Genomic DNA, 27,397 nt, shown 5'->3' on the forward strand with positions numbered 1-27,397 from the left:
GCTGCCTCAAAAGTCTGTACCCTCTGACTTCATCACAGTGCCTAAAGGAGACACAAAATGCCAAGAACCCGATGGAACTTGCAGTCTACCACAGTGCCCTGGTCTCCAGGCCTTGCTTAACTGAATGACACTGGACTTCCCTGATGGTCCAGTGGTCAACCTTTCAATGCAAGGGGCGTGGGTTCGATCCCTGGTCGGGTAGTCAAGATTCCCACACACCTCATGGCCAAAAAACCAAAACATAAAACAGAAGCAATATCATCATGAATTTAACAAAGACTTAACATGGTCTGCATCAAAAAAAATCTTAAAAGAAAAATCAGAAGCCAAAAGGTTTCTTAGTGAGTGTGGAAAGTCTGCTTTCTATGAAATGAGCACCAATGGAGAAAAACCTTGGTTTACCCACAGGATTTGAAAGACTCTTAGGTTAATCCACATCTGTTCTGAAGAATGGTGACTTAGCAGCTGCACCAAAAAGGATCAGCCTCAGTGTATAATTTATTCGTGTCATGTGCATCTGAGTTTCTTCCTTTATTAGATGGGGATAATAGATCTTACCACTCTGACTTGTGATGATTAAATGAGAGCATGAAACATACATGTTGTACATCAGAGAGGTTCATTGCTCCATCCCACTTATTGAACATTCACTACATGAATGGTATTGAGAGGAACAGAGGGAAATCAACAATGAGTAAGACAGCAGGGACCATAAACTTTTCCAGATGGCAATCCGATTGGCATGATTCAACAAACTATATAGATGTGTCACAGCTAAACAAATAAGAAGCCTGCCCCTGCAGTGGATTAAGTGCATGTGTCCTTGGGAAGAGCATGCTTTAGCATGGCTCGGGAGCAGAGAGGAGCTGTCAGGAGCACTGGCCAGAAACAAGGGCATCTAGACAGGGGAGCAGGGTTCTCAGTATTGGCAACTGCACAGATGCCTCATGCAGGGACCTTCAGAACAAACCCACAAACCCAAAATGGATTCCTGAGCCCCTACCCCAGCGATTAAAATTCATCTGGCCTGGGTTGGACCCAAGCACCTGTGTTGGCAAAAGCTATGCACATAATTCTCATGTGCAGCCAGGTGTGGGGAGCAGGGGTGGAGGGGGAAGTGAGACCCAGGAGGTTTCTTCTCCTGACAAGTCCCCACCAACCACAAAGCAGTGTGGCCAGGATCTGGTCTTTGACTTGCAGGGTCACTCAGACCTGGGTTTAATCTCGACTCAGCCATCTGTCATGAAAACTTTCGCCAAGTGAGTTGACTTCTCTAAATTTCAGCTTCTTCCATCTGTGAAAAGGGGATGATAAAAATGGGGCTGACCTCAACATGTGTTAACAGACGTAAGAGGTTAAGCTTGGTGTTTTTAGCCCTCGGACCCTGGCAGCATCTAAATCAGCAGTGGATCTGAAGGATTGCTGCGCCACAGGGCTGAGGCTCACCTGAGGGCATTCAGCAGCCCCTCCACACTGTCTGGGGCCTGTTCCTTCAAAACCTTTATGCAGCCTTTCATCTAGGAAGAGAAAGAACAAGATTTGGTTAATATCTTAGCAATTCTGCCCATCATAGTATCTGTCCATAACAACATCTACCTGTAATAATACCACATTGTTTGTGCTCATAGAAACCAAACATTGAAATGACCAACAAACCTTCCTCCTCCGTCGGGCCAGGGAGTTGCTTCTGTGGGTTTCTAGAAGTGTCTATGTCAGTTTTCATATTATACCACAATTGAATGTCTTCTGTGTCTGGCCTTTGGGGACAAAGACTTGAGACTGATTTTCTTGTCTTGGACGCCAGAGCCAAGAGCAGAGCTTCTCCAATCTGTGCTCAGGGGAGGCTGACCAAATGAGCTGCAAACGTGATCATTTTATACCACCCTTCTGCCCAGAATGCATTTCCTCCTTTAGTTGTTTGACTGGTAATCTCTTTAAAAATTTTTTTAGGACTCAGCTAGAGCTCACCAACACCAGGAAGCTTCTTCTGATCTCATTACCTTCACCAGGTAGACGTATTTGTATCCCTGATAGTACACTGACATTTCTCAGAGAACCTTAGAGATTTTAGTGCTCAGATTAATTTGTCTCCCTCCCTAGGCCAGGAGAGGGCCAATAAAGGACAATAGTTAGGAATATGAAGCACATGGAGGCAGAATGCCTGGGTTTCATCCATCCTTCTTTGTTTAGCATCTTCACAAACTTGGGCAAGTTTCTTAGCTTTTTGTGTACTTGCAATATAATTTATTCATCATTTGGGAAATACATGAAAGCTAAATCTGCATCTTAATAGATCACATTATGTTATTCATATATGGGAATTTTTTCCGCAAAGGAAGAATCCTCTGGAAAGAATATAGTCAGTCATTTCAAACTCACAGATATTCATGCACTGACAGTATACAGTACTAAGGACCTCTCTCACAATGGTCACTTAGAAAATGTTCTTGTAGGTTGAAAGCTTTTTCCTAAAAACCTGATAAAGCTTGTTGGATTGATGGGGGCAGCCAGAAGCACAGGGCTGAGAATCATTTGGGGGTATGTTTAGACTCATCCAAAAAGAATGCTGTGGTAAATCAGAGACGCCTGTCACAGGTGCAGGACGAGGACAAGCACAGGATGAAGAGATTCAGTCCCTCTCCCAAGAGCTCAGAGTCCAGTGGGAGAAGAGAGACAAACAGCTCCTTATCATCCTCTGATATGTGTTCTTGTAAAAAGTTCCCGGGGAGAAATGGGGACGCAGATTAGAAAAGAGGCAGGAGTGTGGTGGACACTCTATGGGAATTTCTAGTTCGATCTCAGGCTGATGAAAGCCTGGGGCGTGAATTACAAGACACAGTCAGAGATGCAGTCGGGACCAGATTCAATGTGCGTTTAACAACATATTCAGGACTCGAGGCCTTGACCTGTGGAAAATATTCTTGATAGGTCTTCAACAATCTAATAATGTGATTAATACTGAAAGGGATCTGAGGAGGCAGAGCTGGAGATGGGAGGGCCAGTGGGAGCCCCTGAAAGGGAGGATGTGAGTGACGGTGTGAGGGAGGGTGTGAGGGAGGGTGTGAGTGAGCATGTGAGTGAGCGTGTGAGGGAGGGTGTGAGTGAGCATGTGAGTGACAGTGTGAGGGAGGGTGTGAGTGAGCATGTGAGTGAGCGTGTGAGGGAGGGTGTGAGTGAGCATGTGAGTGACAGTGTGAGGGAGGGTGTGAGTGAGCATGTGAGTGACAGTGTGAGGGAGGGTGTGAGGGAGGGTGTAAGTGGGCATGTGAGTGACAGTGTGAGTGAGCGTGTGAGTGAGTGTGTGAGTGAGCATGTGAGTGAGCGTGTGAGTGAGCGTGTGAGGGAGGGTGTGAGTGAGCGTGTGAGGGAGGGTGTGAGTGAGCTTGTGAGTGACGGTGTGAGGGAGGGTGTGAGTTAGCGTGCGAGTGACAGTGTGAGGGAGGGTGTGAGGGAGGGTGTGAGTGAGCATGTGAGTGAGCGTGTGAGGGAGGGTGTAAGTGGGCATGTGAGTGACAGTGTGAGTGAGCGTGTGAGTGAGTGTGTGAGTGAGCATGTGAGTGAGCGTGTGAGGGAGGGTGCGAGTGACGGTGTGAGGGAGGGTGTGAGTGAGCATGTGAGTGAGCGTGTGAGGGAGGGTGTGAGTGAGCGTGTGAGGGAGGGTGTGAGTGAGCTTGTGAGTGACGGTGTGAGGGAGGGTGTGAGTTAGCGTGCGAGGGAGGGTGTGAGTTAGCGTGCGAGTGACAGTGTGAGGGAGGGTGTGAGGGAGGGTGTGAGTGAGCATGTGAGTGAGCGTGTGAGGGAGGGTGTAAGTGGGCATGTGAGTGACAGTGTGAGTGAGCGTGTGAGTGAGTGTGTGAGTGAGCATGTGAGTGAGCGTGTGAGGGAGGGTGCGAGTGACGGTGTGAGGGAGGGTGTGAGTGAGCATGTGAGTGAGCGTGTGAGGGAGGGTGTGAGTGAACATGTGAGTGACAGTGTGAGTGAGCGTGTGAGTGAGCGTGTGAGTGAGTGTGTGAGAGCAGCAGTAGACACAGAGGGTCAGGGCGAGATGAGAGGACGCGCTGAGGTCCAGGCCACAGGACTCGGTGTCTGAGGAGGTGTGACGGTGAAGAGCGAACAAGATTGTGCCTAGGTTCTGTGGAAGAACCCCAGGTTTGGCTTTGACCCCAGGTTGAAAGGAGGTGAAATACCTGAGACAGGAGCCCAGGAGGAGGAGCAGGTCTGTGTGAAAGTGAGAACCTTTGATTTGAGGCCGGCCATACCTCAGGTGTCCAGAGGAGGTGGGGGTCTGGGATTCTGGGTGAGGTGTGGGCTCGGGGACTGGGCTTAAAGAGTGACTGTATTAGATCGCTCCATGTAGTTTTAATGAAATCAGTTGAAAACGCCACCTCACTCCAGCCTGCATCCCTGACACCCATTTATAGCATCTGTTCTCTAAATGATGAACATCCCTCTGGGCCGTGATGACTCTGCTGGGATGAATCCTCTGCCTGGAGTGCTCTTCCTTCTCTCCATCCACTTGGTAAGATCCCCCAGATCCACCTGAAACATCGCCCTCTTTCTCTGCCTCTCTACAGAAGGAATTTCTCCCTCATCTGGGTGTCTAGAGCTCAGCACTTCCATTTTGGGCTCCAGAACACGTTCTCTGTAAGTGCAGGGGACAGGATCTAGTCCATTATCTGCTTCTTCATGGTTGATGCTGATACCCTGAGGGTTTATAAACCCCGTGCCTGTAACTGCTGACTTCGAAGCAGACTGATATCTGGAAGGAGAGCCTTTATGTCATCAGAGAAAAACAGCCCCTTATGTAGTATATATACTGTGCTCTGTAAATCTGAAACTTTCTTAGAGACATGGGTGAGCTTCAATACAAGCAAGCCATTCTTAGTGAGACCGACATGAGCAAACAGACTTCATCAGGCCTGGGGAGGGTTAGAACGAACATCGTATAATGTTTACATCCTCCGCAGAAAGAGTCAGTGAGTGACAAGCAAGGACGAGCTTTTTTTAAAGGTTAAGGCTACAAGACATAATGGTACTCAGTGTATTTTTAATTATTGACTCTCTGACAAGTTAACAAATGGCTGTGGTAAATGAGAATGTCCTATGAGTACTGGGTAATAAATTCAATCCATATTCAAATGATATTCATGGGTTATTAATAGAGCTATTTATGCTCAATCTATAGCATGAAAATGTTAAAGCCTCACGAAGAATACAATAAAATATTTATTGGTATGGAAAAAACTCGGTAATATACTGTTAAGCAAATTAAATATGTTTTTAAATAGCAATTATAGCAGGGTGCTAATCTGTTAAGTATTACTACATACACACAGACACCCAAACATCTATATAAAATGAAGGGACAAACACATGTGACTTATTGATGGTGGTTACCTGTCCATGGTGAGGTTACCCAGATATGTTTAATTTTCTGTATATTGATTTCCTTTATTTTCCCCAAATTGTTATATAAATATTTATTTTCTTGAGAAATAAAAACAATTATATTAAAAATAAGAAAGACTCTATGGAGAACCATGGCTAGCTATGCTAGGAAGCCAGAACCTCAAAATAAGTAAACCGAGTTGCATTATGAATTGATATATTTTCTTACACTCTTCAGACTCACAGCCCCTACGGGCATCTGGACCTTCTGTCTGCACAGAACTAAAGCATCAGAGATGCTCTTGTGTATGCATGAATGAGTCTAGAGTGTGCATGCCCCTACTTAGCTGTGTCAGAATAAGTTAGTACCAAAGGTCCTATTGTGTGCTTAGAAGGCTTTAAATTAATACAGGGATACACTACTGGTGCTGCTGTAGGCAAACACTGGGCTGAGAGGAGTGTCTTTATCCCACAATCAACAGGGAGTGTTGTGCACAATCCTAGTGCACACCACTATCATTTGTTTTCCAATCCTATTCATTCACTCAGCAAAAATTTTATGGAGCGTCTACTGAGCATCATGCTCTATGGACCAAGGACACTGTCAGGCAATGGAGTGGGCATCAGGTGTATAGATCCTGGTCTCTGCTCTTGCCAACAAACTCAGAATCTGTGTTTGTTGTTTAGTCGCCAAGTCGTGTCCAACTGTTTGTGACCCCCTTGACTACAGCCCACCAGGCTCCCTGTCCATGGGATTTCCCAGGCAAGAATACTGGAGTGGGTTGCCATTTCCTTCTCCAGGGGATCTTCCCAACCCAGGGATTGAACCTGTGTCTCCTGCACTGCAGGCAGATGCTTTCCTGCTGAGCCACCAGGGAAGCCCCAGAGTCTGTCAGAAAATCCAAAATGGCGGGAACTTTGGGGCCGGAAGAGAAGCAAGGCTCTGCTCCATGCAGGGAGTGGGAGACATGCTCCACATGAGGGGACATGTGAGGAGTGTCTTAAAGAAACCCTCCCCAAGTGGAGAAGAGGGCGGGCACTCTGGGTAGGGCTCAAGCATAGTCCAAGGACAAGAAAAAGCATGAGAATCAGGTAGTACCATCTGCTGGGCTATGGGACAGGAAGTTGGAATGTTGTTTGGGATTTGACCATGGTGTTTTGTAATCCAGTTATCTCCTGATGCTTTTCACATTGAGACACATATATACAAATAAACATGTATATGGCACGTGGGTAAGCTGAAGGGGCAGCTAGCAGCTAAGTGACTGTTCATCCCCAACCCCTCTACAGGCTGAGGGAATCAGCATCTCCACTCTTCTTCTGTGCCTTTGAGGTTGAATGCATTTGCTGTAAGCCCATGAACAGGACTGGACTTCTTGCTAAGAGGAGAGCTGCCTTGATGGATTTGCAACCGGGAGAACTCACTCATGGGCAGTTGGTGGGGGGTGGATGGAGGGGAGGGAGAGAGAGAAGCAAGGTCTGTTTGGTGACATTCACGAGACCCTATTGGGAAATCACCTATCATGACTGTTCTTACATCGATCTTGGATGTCTTGCAGAAAGCTCCCACGGGGTGCACGTGGTCGTAGAGGATGATGACCCCCACCATGACCCTCATGCAGAACATCAGCGTTTCTTCACTGGTAAACCTACTCCTGTATTCCCTGGAAGAGATGAGAAATGGCAGAGGTGTTACTTCCATGACAGAGTGTGTTTGTTTTTGGCTCCACAACTGGCTAGTTTAGCCTCCTGCAATCCTCTCTTGAGAACAATCCTAGACCTGCAAGAACCAGGTTAATAAGCTCTTAAAGAAACTGGCGATGATAATTCTCCTTGAATCTATCCAACCAGTGTGAAAACAAGGTAAATTGGAGGGCAGTAAATTCTTTTCTCTTCTGCCCTCAGCAAGCCAGCTCATCACGTACATAACTCCCCCGCCCATCAATCATGAATATTTTATAGCAGGTCTCTCTGGCTGTCCTAGATTATAGAGAATAATGGCTTTATTATGGAGAAAACGAATCAAGCTCATTTCTATAGAGCAGCTACTGCGTCGCCAGTCAGGGTAACTTCCTTTGTTAAGATACAGGCTGCAGATTGAATTAGATTGGCAAAGATACCTAAAAGAGATTGCACACCACTGATTGGGTTGAGAGTATTTGTGGAGCTTGAATTTTGTTCACTTACCTTGACAGGGTCATTGATGATTCAGATAATTCAGGCCAATTCTAGAGGCTTTCTTAACATCAACTTCATTCTGACTTGGCCCCACAATGATGATGATTACTATTTCCATCTTGGAATAAATATTAACTTAAATATAAATGAAATATCTGAAAGGAATGTCATCTTACATTTGAACAGAACATCAAATTTTAGAAGACATTCTTGATGCCTTTGGCACTCCCAAACTTTCTGCCTCGTAGATGGCATTATGATGATCTCATCAGGTAAGGAAACCAAGGTCCAGACAGGTCAGACCACTTGTCAATGGGCACAGAGGGGCTACAAAATAAATAGAATAAGGGGAACCCTGACACTGGAGTGAAGATTTCCTCATTACCATACTGCCTCACCTCAACAACTCAACCATTTTTTAAATCTAGCAACTAATTTAAGTACAAAGAAACTGCCACATGCATGAAAGAGAGATTTTCATTATCATTTTTACAATAGTCTTACCTCTTCTAAGTTTTAAATATTCTCTTAAATCTTTTCTTTTTAAATATTCTCTCAAATCTTTTCTCCAACATACTTATAACAATACCCAGTCATTTAACTTAATCCACCATTTTATCTGCATACAACTTCTCCTGCATCTTTGATTCGAGTTTTGATTCTGCCATCTAACAAGCCATGTGATCTTTGGGAAGATGTCAGTTAACCAATTTCTGCCTCGTCTTCTTCAGCTTTAAGATGGGGATAACTACACCTAGAGCCAGAGTTCTTTATGAAATTAATTCAGTTAATATATAAGGAAATGTTGACGTGCTGACCCACATGTTAGAAGTTGTCATCACCACCATCATCATTGTTACAGAGATACGTGAATTTTTGACATGGCTACACCTCTGATTTAACTTACGGAGTTTCCAGCATGACTTTACAAACACTTGTCATCGTACTGAGGCAGTCTGTGGTGTTCTCTATTGGCAGGGTTTTGTTCTAAATGGGAGACAAAAAGGGTGTCAGCCTGTTAGCAGGTTTTATGTACAACCGGACAGAAGGCACTCTGTTGGTCAACATCACTTACTTCGGAGACAAAGTGCATGGTGGCGTTGCTGAGGGTTTTCAGCATTGGCGTGGCTTCTGCATAGAACAGGGACATTCGATTTGCCATCTCATTGTTGACTTCATTCTCAATGTCTAGCTGATGAAAAGAAGATGAGAAGATGCGGTTGATAAAGAGATGGTCAACATCTCCGGAAAATGAATCACAAAGGCTCTGTCTTCTCCCTGTGCCCCTCCTGATGCAGAAATTAAAAGAGATTTGGAACCTGGGGCTGTCGACCCAGGAGATCCAGGGACTCACATGCATGTTGTTGATGCGATTGCGACTGATGGTCCTTCTGTAGTAGCTGAAGTCATTCTGAATAGCTGGGTTCCTCATCTGAAGTTCAGAAAAGAGGAAAGAAGGTCATTTCTCAGCATCAGAGGGGGGTTATGCACCTGAAGTCCAGGCACTATATTTTGCACAGATACCAGGACTTCTCCTTGTTACCCAGAGTCAAAATAACTTTGGGTTAAAAATAGAGCTTCATTATTTAAGAATTTGCCCTATTTTTACCCTAGGCTAGATTTTAGGGAAAGCACACTTGCTTCCAAAGAGGAATAGACACTTGAGATGTTTTCTCTGGTTGCATCTGGCAGATTTTGAATTTCCACGTACAAACCACCATTGTAAATCACTTTGACCACAAGGAGTGTGAATTCTCACCACATCACAGGTCTCTCGAGGAAAGGAGCTACTTCCCTAGTCTTTTTCCCCCACCCCACAGCCCTGCAAAGCACCTGGACATGCAGGTGCTCAGTACGAATCTGTTAAATTGTCCAAGCACACATGGCCTAACCTTCAGCTCATCGAATCGAAGGGTGAAATGCAGAATTTCCGCAAATTCCTTGGCCAGGGCCTGCTCCCGCTCCAGGTGCTGGGTTGGTGTGTAGGGTGGACAGGTCAGAGATTCCAATAAACTCTGAAGAGCTTTTTCTAAAAGTCAAAGGGATACATACATATTTGAGGTGGACCACAGAGATTTTTCAAAAAGCTCAATTTGCAGCCCCAGTTGACATTCTGAGATAATCTGTGTGAGTCTTTCCTCTCCACCTTTCCCCCCTAGAACAGTGTGAAATGTGATGTGTGTGGATAAGGAGGAAAAGGAACCCCCCTGCCCTCCATGCCTGAAGAAGGCTGCCTCCACTGCAGAACTGACCTGTCGCCCCAAAGCTCAGCTGGACCCTCCCATGTTCTGTTGTCCCAAATCCTAACACTGTAGAAAACCACAAATAGGATCATGTGCATGAGACAGCCATCTATGACCTAGGATGAGATGAGGTGGCCCTGAATGCATGGGTTAAATTGCTTGCTTTGCAAGGAGAGACTTGCGGTCCACACCAGCCCTTCTCTGCAATGATACTCTTAGCAAATCCCAGGAATATTTTTCTACAAACCTGCTGCCATATCTACCTCCATTACTATCCTGAAAACAGTCTCATTACTCTCACCTGTCTGTTTCTAAACCTTCCTTCCTGCTTTTTCTTCAATATATTTTTCTTGGCATCAAGTCATTTTATCAATCCTCTAGAGAAGAGGTAGGCAAACTATGGCCCATAGGCTAAATCTGGTCCACAGTCGCTTTTTTTGCAAATAAAGTTTTATTAAACACAGCCATGCTTCATTAATATTTTCATTCTGTGCCACAATGGCAGGGTTGAGTGGCTGTAACGACAGGATAGCCCACAAGCCTAAAATATTTATTATCTGGCTCTTTATAGAAGGGTTCACTAGTGCTGACTTTGTCATCCCTAGAGGCCTTTTACAGCTTCTTTCTGAGGACATCACTAGCATTTTCTATCTACAGAAACACACTGTCTTCTGAGGCAGCCCGCTTGACCTTGGTGGATCTTTTTCCGTCTGCTGAGCTGACACTTGACTCCTTATGATTTCAGTTCAAGGGGTCTAGACACACACTTTGAGGAAACTGAGAAGTTGATCCCTCTTCAACCTGAGAGTCTTCAGGAGCTCTTCTTGAAAAACTGGTTCAGTTCATTGAACTATTCCCTTGGAGTCTCAGTTTCAAGTTCTCTCAACATCATGGCTATTATTCCCCCAGGGTACTTCAATATCTCTGTTTAATTCTCAAAATGTGGTACTCACTTATGGGCAGAAGTAGAATAAAACATGACCACACACTTCCTAAAGGAAATCAACCCTGAATACTCATTGGAAGGACTGATGCTGAAGCTGAAGCTCCAATACTTTGGCCATCTGATGCAAAGAGCCGACTCCTTGGAAAAGACCCTGATGCTGGGAAAGGTTGAAGGCAGGAGGAGAAGGGGATGACAGAGGATGAAATAGGTGAATGGCATCACCAACTCAATGGACATGAGTCTGAGCAAACTGCAGGAGACAGTGAAGGACAGGGAAGCCTGGTGTGCTGCAGTCCATGGGGTCGCAGAGACTCGGACATGACTGAATGACTGAACAACAATGAAACCCCCTTCCTCATTCTAGACATATCATACGTTTTAACCAGTGAAAGCTCAGATAGCTTTACTGTTGGGGGAGGGGTTATATCATATTGGTGGTCACAGGGAGCCTACTGTCAACCAGACTTGATTTTACTCTGACCTCTGCAAAGCCATCCTGTACCTGCACAGAGTTGTTTTCTTTTTTTTTTTTAAGCTTAAGAACAGAACATTATATTTGTCTTTCTTGTATTTTGCTATATTATTGGGTTGGCCAAAAAGTTTGTTTGGGTTTTTCTGTGCTGTCATCTGGAAAATCCAAATTAACTTTTTTTGGCCAACCAAATACATTTAACACATGATTTCAGCCAACCAACTTCTTTATGGGTTAGCAGGTAACATGGGTTTTCCAACTTCTCTGTCCTTTGGAAATGTGATCAGACAGGGTAATACTGTTAAGAGTAGGACTTAGCTGAGAACAAAACCAAAGGGAGACCCACTAGTAAAGACACTCGAAACATGCCAATAAATGCAGGAGAAGAAACTCTGAGGCATGCTGTCAGAAATTGACATGACCACTGTTTTTGTATCTGAGTGGCCTCTGATGATGCACAACAGTGGATGTGGGGCAGTTTCCAATCCCCCGAGCTTTTCCTACTACTTTCTCAAACACCATCACAGAACTTTACAAGAGGGACATGAAAAGCACAAATACATACTCACCTAGCCTGATGGAAAACTCATAAAATCTCTTCAGTCTCACGACCAAAGGACACACTGCATTCCAAGCTTTTTCCTGAAGCTGAATGTCATTGGGATTTTGGATGGCCTGCCAAAACATGATGGAATTGTCTGCTTAAAAGGAAGCGGTAGGCTCCATGTCAAAATGACTTAAGATTGAGAAAGAATTTGAGTTAAAAAAAAAAATTCCTGCTGTCTTTTGCTAATGTGTACTGCCTCAATCAGTTCATCATGGAAGTGTTGTCCAAGATGCTCAATTAGGATGGTGATTTTAGCACTTGAATATAATGCAAATGGCTCAACAATTAGACACCATGTCATTTGACTTGCTTCTCATATTGTCAATGCAAAAAAAAAAAATGCATGTCTAATTGGAAGCAATTCAGATCTCCTCCATGACCATTTGATTCTTCTAAAGTAGAGCTAGTGCTCATTGTGAAGTACAGATTCTGTAGATGTTTTCCTTTCTCTATAGTATGTATTACATTTCTGACAGTCTGAGATAGTACCTAAATTACCTAAATTAAATGGTGACCCTTAAGTAGAAAAATAACCTCTTAATAGGCTGCTACTTTCTGTGAAAGGCTGTTTTGCCTGGGTTTCAGCAGTTTGGGGATTATGATGCTAGCGGCATTTTATTGTTGTTGCTATGTCTTGTGTTTTTTTTTTTTTTTTTCCAGAAAATGGTGATGGCAATGTGTGTGTGTGCTGATACTTCCGCAAAACTAATTATTTCAAACAAAAGGAGTGTGAGGTTTCTTGCCTTGAAGGCATGACAAACTCTCAAAAGCCACATTGCCAATTTTTTTCTGTTTTGGTCACTGTTTTCTTTTTCCTGCACTTATTATTTTGATCTTACACGTCATTTCAGGATGACAGACCAGCAGGCTCCTTAAGGGAGGTTGTTTATGTCTCTTGTTTGTGATAGTCATGAAACCTGCTAAAAATCATTACAAAATGTTGGAAAGTTCACATACACCCAGACCTCATGACTCATATTTCAACTACCGCTCACAGATTTCATTTGTATGTTTCTCTTATACGAAGCAACATATTGACAAATTATTGTTTAAATGTGAGTCCTGCAATTTCAAACGTACGTCAGAGGAGAGAATGGCTTGCACTTTACATGGTCCACAGCACTATGTGCTCAGATCAGTGGATTCGAATAAAAGGGACCATTCATACATTTTTGAAGGACACATTACCCTCCTTGTTTCCTGGTACGGTAGGAAAAACTAGGGCCAGTACTTAATCTTGCTGTGTGTGTGTGCGTGTGTGGGTTTCCCTTCTCCACCAAGGGCGTTGTCAGCTTAGTGTTATTGTTGGCATACATCTCGGATCTCTGGCCCCGCGCCCTTGTACGCCTGCAGGTCTGCAAGGATGCTCTCGGAATCCTGGAGCACGGCGCTGATCTGGTTCCATATTTCCCTCTCTCCTTCTGTGGGCTGGGCATCTAGGCAGACAGGAAACCAAGAGACACAGAGGCTTGTGTTTATAAACAGCCTGGGAAGAGGCTCGGCATTCAATTCTACCCGCTAGACAATCCTATGTGACTCTGGCAGGCATGGTATTTCCTCTTTAACATAATAAGGTGCTAAGCAATGAAAACTAACAGAACTTCTGGCCATTACTCAGTTCAAAATAGTTACAAATATTTCACTCACATTTAACAAAGCATGTTGGAATCATTGTGCATGTGCAGTCGCTCGGCTGTATCTGATTCTTTGAGACCTCATGGACTGTAGCCCACCAGGCTCCTCTGTCCATGTGATTTCCCAGGCAAGCATACTAGAATGGCTTGCCATTTCCTTCTCCAGGGGATCTTCCTGACCCAGAGATCAAGCCCATGTCTCCTGCAGTGCAGGCGGATTCTTTACCACTGAGCCATCTAAGAAGCCCATGGAATCATTGTCGGTACCCCTTTATTTGTATAGATCACTTTTTTTTTTTTTTGCACATATACTATGTGCCAAGTGGTACACTGGGTGATAGGAAGAATAAACATTACCTTTTGGGATCCAATTCTAATATTTAATAGAAGCTATTGTGACTGAAAATCTATGAATCTGAGTCTAGATGGGAAAGTAGTCCCCCTTATATTTCCATACTAAAAAAAACTTAAGATTTTCCATAATTAATCTTTCAGAGCTATGGCATAGATATATCTTTGCAGAACACAATGATCTGTAGAAAGCAATGGAGTTCCTTTTTGAACATGAGTTCAAGAAGTGCAGAGAGTTCATTTTAAAGACTCCTATACTGTTCATCTTTGGTCTTAACCATGAAACTTATCCACAAAAATAAGTAATGCATTTAAACTTAAATACTGAAGAACAAATTCTAACAGTCACAGAGACATCCACTTAGTTCCTCAATGAATTCTGACTTGTTTACATTCCAGGAGCCAATGTATGTTCTTGCCTGCAGGAGTATTTTGTGAGGGCTGGTGGGTGGAAGTTGAATAGTGGTAAAGATAGGGTTTCATTTATTTCACAATGACTATAAAATAGGTTTTTTGCCTGGAATAGTTAGGAAATTAATCTCCATATAAAACAAGGGCATTGCTAATACAGAAAGAGGACAGATGTCATCTCCTAAAATCTGTTTTCAAAGATCCAAGTCCTAAGGGACTGAGTTCTCCCAGCAGACTTCACTGATGAAAGGGTACCTGCATGCATCCTCAGTCACTTCAGTCGTGTCCCACTCTTTGCAACCCTATGGACTGTAGCCCTCCAGGCTCCTCTGTCTATGGGATTCTCCAGCCCAATCCTGGAGTGGGCTGCCATGCCCTCCTCCAGGGGCTATTCCGAAGCAAGATTCAAACTCGCATCTCCTGCATTACAGGCTCATTTTCTTCCATAATTGGCTAGGCTTATTGCAAGTCCTAGGCTTTTCCGCTTTTCTCTGTCAGGGAACTGAATCACCTTTTCTTCCAGCTATTAATTAAGCCCTTGGTGTTGGCTGCACAGTCCCTGGCTTCTGGGCCAGGTTGCTTCAAGAGTCTAGAGGACTCAAATCACAAATGGCATAAACTTCTGAGACAGAAAGTACCAGCTGGGAGAAGCCCTAATCTGTCTGTCTCAGTTTTCAAATGGGAAAAAGACCATGTAACCCTAAGTGACATGTGGTCTTGGCCCGTATCCCTAAGTTCATAATTCACCCCACTTTGATCCCCCAGCTAAAAGAAGAGACAGGACTAACAAGTGAGAATCTGATCCACAAGACTGTAAGACTCAGACCTTATTTGTCTCATTTGACACTGTATCTCCAGGATCTAACACAGTGCCTGGCACCCAGTAATGGCAGTAGAAAAATGGGCTGAATGATTGAAACAGAGTCAGAGCTATGGCTTTTCCAGTAGTCATGTACGGATGTGAGTTGGGCCATAAAGCAGGTTGAGTGTCAAAGAACTGAGACTTTCAAACCGTGGTGTGGAGAAGACCCTGAGAGCCCCTTGGACTGCAAGAAGATCAAACCAGTTAATCCTAAAGAAAAATCAAACCTAAATATTCATTGGAAGGACTGACACTAAAGCTGAAGCAGCAATACTTCAGCTATCTGATGCAAAGATCCTGATGATGGGAAAGACTAAAGGCAAAAGGAGAGGGGGCGATAGAGGATGAGATGGTGTGATAGCATCACTGACTCAGTGGACATGACTTTGAGCAAACTCTGGAAGATAGGGAAGGACACGGAAGCCTGGCTTGCTGCAGTCCACGGGGTTGCAAAAACTCAGACACAACTTAGCAACTGAACAGCAATTCATATTGTTTTGTGATGGTTTTCCTGCTTATCTTTGAATACCAAGCTATCTGAAGACAGGGCCTGTATTCTTGTCCTCAGTGCTCCCATATGCCCTATCCATTGGAGAAACTTACTAAACGTGTCATGTCTCAATGGATAAATGATGAAACTGACCATATGATGGAGAACGTGGGTGTTGAGAAGCGGTGAAAAAATAAAGATCTTACTACTTCCAGATCCTCTCCTCTGTCTCATCTCCTGAAATGGCTTTACCACTGTTGCATGTCTCACTATCATCATGAAGATAATATGCATTTACCTACAATCAGACTGGCTATTCACACTTTAGTTAACGTGTTTTTAAATCCTCCATCATTTATCTATGGTCTCAATGCTTCCTCAGTGTGGTTAACATCCTAATAGAATATTTGATTAGTGCAAAACTGCATTAATGTTACTCTTCTAATTCTAAAGCTGTTATTATACTTTCTGGAATAGTCCTTTGAGAGACTTTGGGGTCTGCACTTTTGGCATTCTCCAAATTGAGATTCAGTTGGTCACCATGCTTTTAAAATGCATTGTGTCTTCAGATGTCAAGGAGAGACATCTTGAAAAAGACCCAGAAGAATTAGTGATTGGAAAGGTTACTATTTAACCTATCAGCAACCTCCTAGAGCATTTGCTGAGTGAACAGGAACTCTGAATGAAGGCTTCTGTTTTTCTATTTTTAACACAAAGATTGATCTTAAGTCAAAGGTACATACACACACTAAAAATAATGGTGATGATGGAAATGGGTCTCTGTTTCCAGTTGTGGCCAGTGAATTGTTTAGTGACGTTTCTTCTAAGAATCACATTCTAAATTCCTAATCATCACCAGTTATTTCATCGAAATTGAGGAAAATGGTTACAGAAAGCTGGACTGTTCCTGTCTAACAATGAAGCTGTTAAAAGTGCCTGTGATTTACACAGGCAATTTCAGAAACCAACACTTCTAGGAGCCCTGGAACAAGCCTCTCCAGGCCTTTCTCCAGGCGATGATTTAAACCCCTATTCTAGATTTGCTGTTGTGGAAAGAATGAAAATGTATCATGTGCCCTGTGACCTTGAATACATACATTTATTGTCAAGAATTTGCTGAATTCCAAGAGCCTAGAATTTTTAATGGAAAAAGCACCATCTTATCAATTAAGAAAGTTCAACAGTATTCATTTTGTTTATAGGGGACCTATTTATCCTCCTTTGACTCAATTTCCCAGTGACAGTGGATATTAACTGTCAGCATTTTAGAGTCACCGGGGTCAGGGGGCAGTTTCGTGCTGAAGGACTGTGATATTTACTGAGAGCAGAATTCTCGGCATTCCACTGTGCCGATGCAAAGCAAGGTGGCCACCAGCTTTGTCAGAAACAAACATCTTTGGTGAACATACCCCTGGGCACAGGCGGCAGGGCTCAACCCTGAGCAAGGCTGTCAAATCAAAGAGTTCTTATCTTTGTAAATCAGCCAAGGATGCACTCTGTCTCCACAAGCCCCGGAACACACACACACCTACCCCTAAAGACCTATTCAAGACTGTGTGGAAAAGCTGACAGAGAATCAAACAAATTAACTGAAGAAAATGTGAATGGGAGACGATTTATTTGAAGATGTCTTTGGCTTTGAAGGAAGCCCTGGCATTTCATCAGTAGGATACCTCCCTATCTCTGCACCCACCAACTGTTGTATAAACACCAAAGAAAGGCAGAGCAGGAAGGGTTCGCCAAACCATAAATTAAAACTCTAGCTCTTCTTCTCCACCCACTTACTCATTTCACCCTTCACCCCTTCAGGATAAACTAAGAAGCATAATAACTATCTAATATTAACAATATACGTGTGTGTGTGTTAGTCTTTCAGTCAGGTCAATGCTTTAAGACCCTGTGGACTGTAACCCACCAGGTTCCTCTGTGCACGGGATTCTCCAGGCAAGAACACTGATGTGGGTTGCCATTCCCTTCTCCAGGGGATTTTTCTGACCCAGGGATCGAACCTGGGTCTCCTGCATTGCAGGCAGATTCTTTACCATCTGAGCCACCAGGGAAGCCCTGATATGAACACTGGGGGATGTGAAAATGGAAACGATTTATAGCATGATACTAACCGCTTACAAAAAAACAATCTACAATTGCAAAGGTCTGTCAGAAGATGTAAGTGTGATGGGACTGACATTATTTATTTGTACAGGAACATCAGTCTTCCTATGCCAGAGCCCTTTCCCAAGGGACAGTCAGATGAGGGACTGCAAAAAGCAGGGAGGTTTAAGACACTTGAAGGCTTGTTTATTTCACATGCTGAGGCATCCCTGTGAAGTCATGGGGGGAAGAGAGAGCTCCAGGGATGTAATTTTTGAAGAACCATATCCTATCATAAGTTTTCACTCACTAAATATGAGACCTCAGGGCAAGCCAATTAATCTCTCTTGGTCTCAGATGAATTCTTGGTAGAGGGAGGGGAGCTAGCAAGAGCTGCGTCTCCTCCCTATATGGTCCTGTGGGGGTCTGTGACGTGTAGAATCATAAAGAGGATGTTGACAGCTGAAAAGCACTTAAAAAGCGAAAGTGCTAGAAACTGAAAGAATCTTTCTGAATGAATCCCTGCCTTGACATAAACAAATTGCTTCCCAGGTCTGTTCTGTTCCTTGGCTTTTTGTTTGTTTTAGTTTCATTTGTAAAGTAACCAAAACATCCTTTATTTTCCTCCTTTCCCTTTCCAAGATTATCTAGCCCCCTATGCACAACTGAAGCAGATGTGAGAGTAACAGGGAGGGGGAGACGAAAGAAGAGATCAGTAGCAGTAAGAAGTATTCTGCATCCCCGAAAGAAATTCCAGCTGATTGCCTAATCTGAAATGCACCCACACCCTTGCTTTAAAGAGTAGGAGACTGTAGTTGTAACACGTCAAAATACGCAGAGCCTTTCTGGAAGTACCATGGCTTGGGAGCTTTAGAATTTCCCTCTTGACTAACCCCATCAACCACTTTTATGGCTTTTGGCATTCCTATTATGCTCATAAGGGTAGATTTTTCTTACAAGAAAATCACTTTTCTGTTACTATAGCCAAAGAAATGTATCTTCATCCCAGCCTAGAACCTGTACTTCTTTAGGCTAGTCCATCACTTTCTCTTTGTTCTAGCTATTAGATTTCTTCTCTGCTACCTGTACTATTGTCTCTTCATTGTGTTTGCATCTGATCTCCCCAACAGTTACATACTCCTTGAAAAAGAGTTTGTGCTCCTGTATTTATGTACCTTATGTGATTCACCTTCATGCCCCTCTGCTCCACTAAGACCCCACCCCCACTTCTGCTGGTCCTGCTAGGATACAGAAGATGCTCTGCAGATAGTTACTGAATTAGCATCAATGAAGAAGCCAAGGTTCCTAAGCTTATGCTTCATGCCCAGGTCTATGTCAGATGCTGAATAGGTCACACATGACATAAGCATAAGGTGCCATCTAAATCTTTTCCACAGAGAAGTTCTTTAGGCTAAAGTGAAATTATACCAAAGAGACCTAGCTATGTCAGAAGGAATGGAGAACACTGAAAAATATGTCAGTAAGATTACAAATATAAATACACAGAGACTATTTGAGAGTTTAAAGTTTAAAAAAAAGACATTGCAATGAGTTTATAACATATACATATAACATATGCACACAGAAGTAAAACATGTAACTATAGAACAAAGAGTGAGTGGAAAGGTGGTGATTGGAAGTCTACTATGACAAGTTTCTTAAATTCTTCATGAAGTGAACAATGCATTTTGAAGACAGATGGCAGTAAGTTAAAGATGTATATAATAATCTCTAACGTAAGAACCAAGAAGCACAACTAAAAAGTCAGCAGAAAGGACACAAAAGAGCACTAAAAATTATTTGGCTTACTTAAAAGACAGAAAGACACTGAGAAACTAAGAGGAAAAAAATAACGAATGGAAATGACACCAAGATACACAAATACAAACGTTAATTAAAGGCACATACAGTAATTAAAAGTAAATGGACTAGACATACCAATTAAAAGGTTGATATTATCAGCTTGGATAAAAAAGCTTGGGGCAACTACATATTGTTTATAAGAAACACGCTATAAAGAAAGGTAGACAAAATAGGGAAATACATACTGCTGCAAATACTAAGGGTAAGAAAACTGTTATGGTCAAAATATGACATGATTAAAGGTAGATTTAACAAAAGACATGCCAGATTTCTAAAAACTATAAAACATTTCTGAGTGAAGTTAAAGAATATCTAAACAAACAGAAAGATAGACTATATGCATAGGTGGGACAAATTAATATTGCCTAGAAGTCAATTACCTCCAAACTGATTTATTGATTTACATAATTATAATCAGTATCCCAGCAAGATTTTTTGTGGACATTAAAAGCTAGTTTTGAAGGATACATAAAATTATATAGAAAAGTAAAGGTGCTAGAATAGTCAGAATATCTTGAGAAAGAACAAAGTTGAAACACTTGCTTTTCCTGATTTCATAACTTATTAGTTGCTATGTTTTGGTATTAATTGGTGAAATGGATCAAAAAGCAATGAGAGAGAATAAAAGGTCCCTAAGTAGACCCACATATATTATAAATAACAAATTTATGATTGAGCATTAAAGCAATCCGCCTGTGCTAAAATAATTTTGTATCACATGAAAAAAGAAATAAATCCAATACCTCTTTCACAACATATGCAAAAACTTGCTAAGATTGATCATTGACTTAAATGTAAAGCTTAAAATTCTAAAGCTTTCATAGGGAAATGTCATTGAGTATGTTTATGACCATGGAATAGGCATGATTTCTTAAAGAAGATACAGAATGCACTTAGAGAAAAAGGAAGAAAATGATGAATCACACTTCATTAAATTATAACATTTCTGTTCATGGAAAGAAAATAGTCATGGGATGAAAAAACAATAATAAAAAGATGGTAAGTGACTGTGTAGAAATACGAGCATAGACTGTAGAACCCACTACAAAGGTCAAACAAATTTAAATCAGATCTACACAACTGGAAAACCTAAGGACAGATGTGTCTAATTTTGTATTAAATTTTGACCCAGCTTAATTATATCTATTTGACCCAGTTCAATTATATTCCATCACTGACTTCAAAAAGAATATCCAGCACTCGAAGCAGAGGTGCCACATGCATTTAAGCTGTTGCTACAGGCTGTTCAGCCTGCCTTCCTCCCTTCACTGCTGACTCCCCCCTTAACTCTTTGCAATCCAACCTCTGTATTTAAAACAATAAATCCTGAATCTGTTAGGCAGCTAACTGCCCAACTCATCATCCCCTTTTCAAGCCTTCTTGACTACTCTCAGCATCTGAATCTATTTACATTCCCTCCTTCTTGAAAGTCTGTGTCTCCTGGCTGCCTGATCTAGCCTGTTCTATTCTGTTTCTTCACATGGCCAGCATCTGTTACTTGGGCTCATTTGGTCTCTTAGCTCAACACAAGCTGATGGCTGGGTCACCACACTGGGTGGGGCCCAAGCCCTGCCATCAGGAATCTCAATTAAGTTGCCCTGCTTCTCCCTCAATGTAGCCTCTCTCCTACTCAAGCTCCCTTTAAACACAAGCATGCCTGAAGTTGTCATCCACTCAGCTCTTGTCTTCTGTAGTTTTCCTTCGGGGATTTTAACTATTCTCTTTGGAAAAGTCTTCTGAAAGTGAAGGTGTTAGTCGCTCATTGATGTCCGATCTTTGGGAACCCATGGACTATATGTAGCCCACCAGGCATCTCTGTCCATGGAATTCCCCAGACAAGAATGCTGGAGTGGGTAGCCTTTCCCTTCTCCAGGGGACCTTCCCAATCCAGAGAACGAACCCAGGTCTTCTAGGTCTTCAGAAAAAAATACGCATTAAGTCCATTCCAAATGCCACCTTTGCAAGAAAACTTTTCTAATTCCTCCTGAGGTCATCCATTTCTTGAAACTAGAAGCTTCTCCCTCTATTCCCAGGTCACACTATGCCTCTTCTAAGCCCCTTATTTTATTTTGTCTTTGAACTGTCTGCCTATATTGTCCTCCACACCAGCCTGGGGCTTCATTAGGCAATGGCTGCTCTTGTTTAGTTCCATCTCCCTGATGTCACCAGGCTTACATGGATGCTCATGACCATACTCAACGTACCATTGCCATAATGAGCTGAAATCTACACGCTCAAGGAAAAATCATGACCTCAGCCCATCTTTCCCACCCTTCCAGTCTGTCATCCTTCTTTCTTGAAAGCCAGCTTTAGGAAATAAGATTTGAAGAATCAACAAATGAAAATAATTTTTTTTTTCATGAGACATCTCATCTCCCTCTCTAATTAGGCAGAAAATGATGGTTGTATTACTTCCTGGAAGCTGCTTATGATGAGCACTTAAGGGAATCGAAGCAAAAGGAAGAAGAAGGCCAAAGACATCTGTACTCCCACCTCAATTCCCTGATCATTCCCCGTGTGACTTCAGCCCAGTGACTCATCTTCTCAGACTCAGTGAAATAATGTTAATCTTCTCTTTGGTAGTAAGGGGGATATAAACGGGATTTTATACATGTCTATAAATTTATAGTTTTATACTTTCCTTAAATACTCTAGTTCTAGTCCTAGTAATAGGCTACCAGACATGGAAATCCAGTCTATACTTCCCCTTCCTGAAGAAATTATAGCATATCTATAGATGGAGTTTTGATACTATAAGGCATTACCAAAATTGGAAATATTTAAATGCTTTCTTTGGCCACCATGATCTTTCTTTAAATACCATATTAAGAAAATGGCCAAAGTACAAGACTGAGTAGGTCAGAGTCCTTGGGTTGTAGGAGAGAGGAAGAGAGGCCCCGTTGCTATGTTGGTGGGGAAGGGAATGCCCTGAGGTCTTGCTTCGGAGAACACCAGCTGAAAAGTACTGCTTTAAATTCCTGTAGATTTTACTTTTATCCCTTTAAAGTTTTCATATTAGACTTGACAAAGAACTCAATATTATTCTTTGTGGAAGCATGGGAAGGCCAAAGTTCAAGAACAGCTACATAGGCAAATGGGGCCACTGAATTCTGGGTGACATTGTGAGAAGCATGCTCACATGCATGTGGAATTTAGAACTTCCAAAAGAGTAAAGCATGAAACTCCCTTTCATGAGTTGTAGGTGAACGCTGTTTTACCACTATTTTGGTCTTTGTGCACGCTGAATGAAACAGTGTAAAATACATATGACAAGAAGTGGAAAGGACCAATTAAAGATGCAAGTAGTAAAATTAGGGTGTTGGAATAATAGGTAGTTCATTCTGCAACAATTTTTAAAATTATTAATAAGTCTTCCTGTAATAATAAAGATATGTATATTATAGAAGAGTAGCAAAAGTCACACCAGTAAAAAAAAAAAAAAGAAAACCTATTCTTTGAGTTCCCAGCTGCCCTCCTTACTAAACCGAACCAAACCCAGCATAGCTCAAACAAACCCAAACAAACCCAGCCAAAACCAACTAAATCCAACCAAATTTAACCAAGCCCAAACAAATCCAGCCAAACCAAATTAAGTTCAGCCAAACCCAATCAAATTCCACCAAACCCAGACAAGCTCAGCCAAATACGACCAAACCCAGACAAACCCAGCTAAACTCAACCAAAACCAACCACACCCAATCAAATCCAGCCAAACTTAGCAAAATAACAAGAACAATAACAAACTGAGTTAAATCACAAGTGAGATCTCTTTAATTGAATATAATTTGCATTAAAAATTTTTTTTCAGAATGTATGTTTTGGGAATACTTTTCCTTTTTAAGTAGGTATTTAGGCATAACAAAAATTTTAAAAAGATACCTCCAGAGAGCTTTCGTAGTTTGGTTTGCTGTATCTTAGAAAGTTATTCTAGCATTTACTTAGAAAATCTCTATTAGAAGGTTTAATATACATGTAAGGGAGTTTCAACTTATTTTTAATATGAATAAAATACTTTAAACTATAGTTTAAACTATACTTTAAAGCAGATTAAGGATTGCAACAGATGGTGACTACTGGGACAAAGGACATTTAACCGTGCTTGGTATTGTGGAATTGCAATTCAAAAGGAGGAGAACACAAGAATAAGTATAGACACATGAGGTCAGTTGCTTAAAATGAATGTGTCACTCATTAATAAACATATTCAAACAATGAACAATATAAGAAAGAATCTCTGTATGTATTCAGTCATGATTCATAAGCCATTTTCCCTAATTTAAAGTTTTTGATTTAAAAAAAACCTTTCAAATGAAAGCTGCATCTCAAAATTCTGAAACAGTTCTGTATTATCAAATAATACACAAAGAACAGACAGAGATTACTCAAAACTACAAAATCTCTAAGTCTCATGTCTGGTATCTATCAATTTTCTTTTACATCTAGTGATATTTGTTTTATATTAATCTGTGTAAATTCCTATGTATACCATTTTCTTTAGATTATGACATAATAATTCATGAAAATTATTAGGAAAATACATGATGATGATTGATGTTAGGCCTACAATAACTGATTGCTTCTAAAATCAAAGAAAAGCATGAGCATATTAGATGTTCTTTTAAAAAATTTTTTATTATTTTAATTAATTAATTAATTTTACTTTACAATATTGTATTGGTTTTGCCATACATTGACTTGAATCCACCACAGTTTAAAAAAATAATATATGAAAAGAAAGAAGGAAGTGGTCTTTGAAGACTCAGAGAAATGCAGAGAGACATTTGGATGTGGTTTAAGCATTACCTAACAATCTTTATAACTCCCCTATCAACAAACTATAAAGAAAGTGAAGACTTCTCATCATAATCTTTTAATTTTGGGAACTTACTTTCAAAATCCAGGAAAAAATGTGGGTAGTTTTCAATTTCCCTGGTAAGGACTTTGAGCAGGTTTCCCATCCCAGCAAGCCTAGAAGAGGAAACACAAAACCAAACACCATTAGCAGTATAAAACACATACTTCTTAAAAGGTTAGATATTTTTTAATGATTTGCATACATACCACTGAACCCCTATAACTACATCAGAAGACCTAACAGAAAGTATTTTTATACCAGGTGACAAGTGATAAGTTAGTAATTAGTTATTGTTCAAAGAATTGCATAATGGTCATAGGAGGCAGAGCTCAGGTGTATTCTAGAAATCTTTTTTCCCCTTTCCCGTTCACTAATCCCCAGAATCCTTACAGTTAATATTTTATCCTTGCTTTATTTCTGTTCCATTGGTATGGGCACATACCATGTCAATGGACAAGCAGAACAGTGAGGGCATTATTAAATTACTTATCCAGAAAGGTAAATTTCTCAAAGCTCCCAAGGAAAAGAGTTTAGAAAACAGATTTATACTCCCAGGAATCCCTTTTAGCCTATACAAGAGGTCCTGTTTCCCAGGTAAGTCATAGGTTCCTGTGATTTAACATTTCAATAGTTATGAGATTTGTACTTCATGAAGTTTAAAAATGAAAAGGTATAACATCCAAAAAGTTATTCTCAATGAAACTGCAGCCTGAGGCATTTGCAACAGTGAATCCAACCTACAGAGAAATACAAATCTGTGACATATCTGCAACCCCAACCTGAAAGAATAGGGAAAATGTAGTTATTATTGATGACAGAGGATGAGAGGGTTGGACAGCATCATTGACTCAATGGACATGAGTGTGAGCAAACTCCGGGAGATGGTGAAGGACAGGGAAGCCTGGCGTGCTGCGGTCCATGGGGTCGCAGAGTCAGACATGACTTAGCAACTAAACTTAACTGATTTAAATAAATAGCAACATGTCTACTGCTCTCAGCTCTAGACGGTAAACCTTCTCCTTCTTCAGGAGGCCACTGTGCCTTCATTCATTCTACACGTATTTATGGAGCCGTGATCTGAGACTGGGTGCTGAAGCCATTCCTCTAACTCGTGACTCAGACACCTCAGCTTGTGAGGGATCAACTTCAAAAATCACTGGATGAGGATAATGGAGCTCAGGGCTGTAATTTTCTATGCACATGGCTCCTGATAGTGTTACGTTGCTGTAGGAATTTTTTTTAAAATGCCACTGTAAGAAAGATGTGGTGAACGAAAAATAAACAAAAAGGATGCTATGCATACAAATACGTAACAAGCAGTTCTCTTGGGTGCAGCAGGTGGTATAATATAGTCTCCATAATCCTCCCTCTGAGAAAATACTCACATCCACTTACAGATATCACCCAAGGTCACCCATGTCACTAATGTGAAGCTAGAAGAACTTAGGGAGGACTGCTTGCAATCCTACCTCTGTTTCCTGTTAGCTCTGTTATCCAAGGCAAGGCACTGACTCTCTAAGCCTGTTTTCTCATCTATAAAAAGAGTTTTTGAAATGTATCTATTTCATCAATTCATGGATATTAATGAGATTAAAGATATAAAATGCCTAGCACAGTACTTCTAAGAAGTGCTCAAGAAACAATATGTGATAATTACCACTGTCATCATTATGATGATTATCTTAACGCCTTCAAATACTTACTCAGAGTTCTATGGAAGACAAATCAGAGAGGTGTTATGTGGCTCTAGGGAAGAGAACTAGAACCAATGAGGGAATAACGAGGAAGATCTTCATTCAATGTCGTGAAAACATTTCTCACCACTAGGGTTGTCAGACTATTGGGTGATTTGCCCTGTGAAATAGTGAGTTTCCTGTCACTGGTGGTGGTGAAGTAGAAATTAAAAATATTGTGAAAATGAGTTGGGCAGAAGATCGGGATATATACTTCTTCGACCTTGCCGATCTTGAAGTATATGAATATTTGGGCATGCGTGCGTGTGTGCTAAGTCGCTTCAGTTATGTCCGTCTCTGTGCAGCCCTGTGGACTATAACCCACAAGCTCCTCTGTCCATGGGATTCTCCAGGCAAGAATACTGGAGTGGGTTGCCATGTCCTCCTCCGGGGGATCTTCCCTACCCAGGGATTGAACTTGTGTCTCTTGCATTATCACTAGTGCCACCTGGGCATGTGTGCACAAGTACACAGACACACAATTTGAGGCAAACACCATGCTCCTCTTGTCCAAAAGAATCTTCCCTCTTTCATATTCTTTCCATCATTTTTTTTTCCTCCCTTGCCTTGATTCATGTTTCCTTTTAAGATATTTTTTGAGCAAAGCCCTGTGTGAGACAGGTTCTGCCAAATTAAAATTCACAACTAGTGTAGTCCATCCTTGTCACTGGGCAATATTCACAAACCCTCCTGGGTCTCCAGGAAACAATGTGTTTCCAATTTAATGAACAATTCCAACTCAGACCCCAAGGCAAATCTTGCAGGAAGATGATTCTACTGTTTAGTAGCAACCCCAACTTTCATATAAAATGCCTTAATGGAAGTTAAATATTCTTAATTTCCCTAGTTTTGTGCTATTAACATGTCACAAGAGACCTGAACGAGTTTAGCTTCCTCCTAAAAGTCTGCCTTGTGTAGGATTTTACTGTCAGAGTTCCTGGGTGGGAAATGCGTTAAGCCTTTAAAATTAGTAACAGACTGAAACACGCATGGAAATACATCCAAATATTAGCCGGCTGCAGAGTGCTATCTGTTCAGAAGGTTACTTAGTCTGGTTGGCTGATGTGGTCAAATATCCTGAGACGTGATCCTAACAACAGCCAGGGTCAATTAACTGGAACTATTCTAGATTTCTAGATGTTGACACCCCAAACAGGAACTGTCTGGAATGATAAAATTGTGGGAACTTATATAGCGTTATGGAACCTAGAAAACATGCATTTCAATACAACCTTCTTGAATAGATAAATAGTTCATCTCCTTCATGGCAAAA

General features: G+C 41.6%; 1 protein-coding gene across 1 annotated transcript in view; it reads right to left on the reverse strand.

Moving 5' to 3' along the window:
* CYRIA (CYFIP related Rac1 interactor A) overlaps positions 1-27,397 on the reverse strand; it is a 102,045-nt gene that overhangs the window by 4,268 nt on the left and 70,380 nt on the right. The window contains exons 3-11 of the mRNA XM_043917150.1: positions 24,425-24,504; positions 13,149-13,270; positions 11,797-11,902; positions 9,459-9,595; positions 8,921-8,998; positions 8,642-8,758; positions 8,474-8,553; positions 6,926-7,052; positions 1,447-1,517 (exon numbers count right to left, since the gene is read on the reverse strand). Of these exons, the coding sequence (XP_043773085.1) occupies positions 1,447-1,517; positions 6,926-7,052; positions 8,474-8,553; positions 8,642-8,758; positions 8,921-8,998; positions 9,459-9,595; positions 11,797-11,902; positions 13,149-13,270; positions 24,425-24,494 (908 nt within the window). The 5' untranslated portion in view covers positions 24,495-24,504. The remainder of the gene's footprint in view (positions 1-1,446; positions 1,518-6,925; positions 7,053-8,473; positions 8,554-8,641; positions 8,759-8,920; positions 8,999-9,458; positions 9,596-11,796; positions 11,903-13,148; positions 13,271-24,424; positions 24,505-27,397) is intronic.

This window comes from Cervus elaphus, chromosome 11, assembly GCF_910594005.1.
Source record: "Cervus elaphus chromosome 11, mCerEla1.1, whole genome shotgun sequence".
In the NCBI taxonomy this organism is placed as follows: Eukaryota; Metazoa; Chordata; class Mammalia; order Artiodactyla; family Cervidae; genus Cervus; species Cervus elaphus.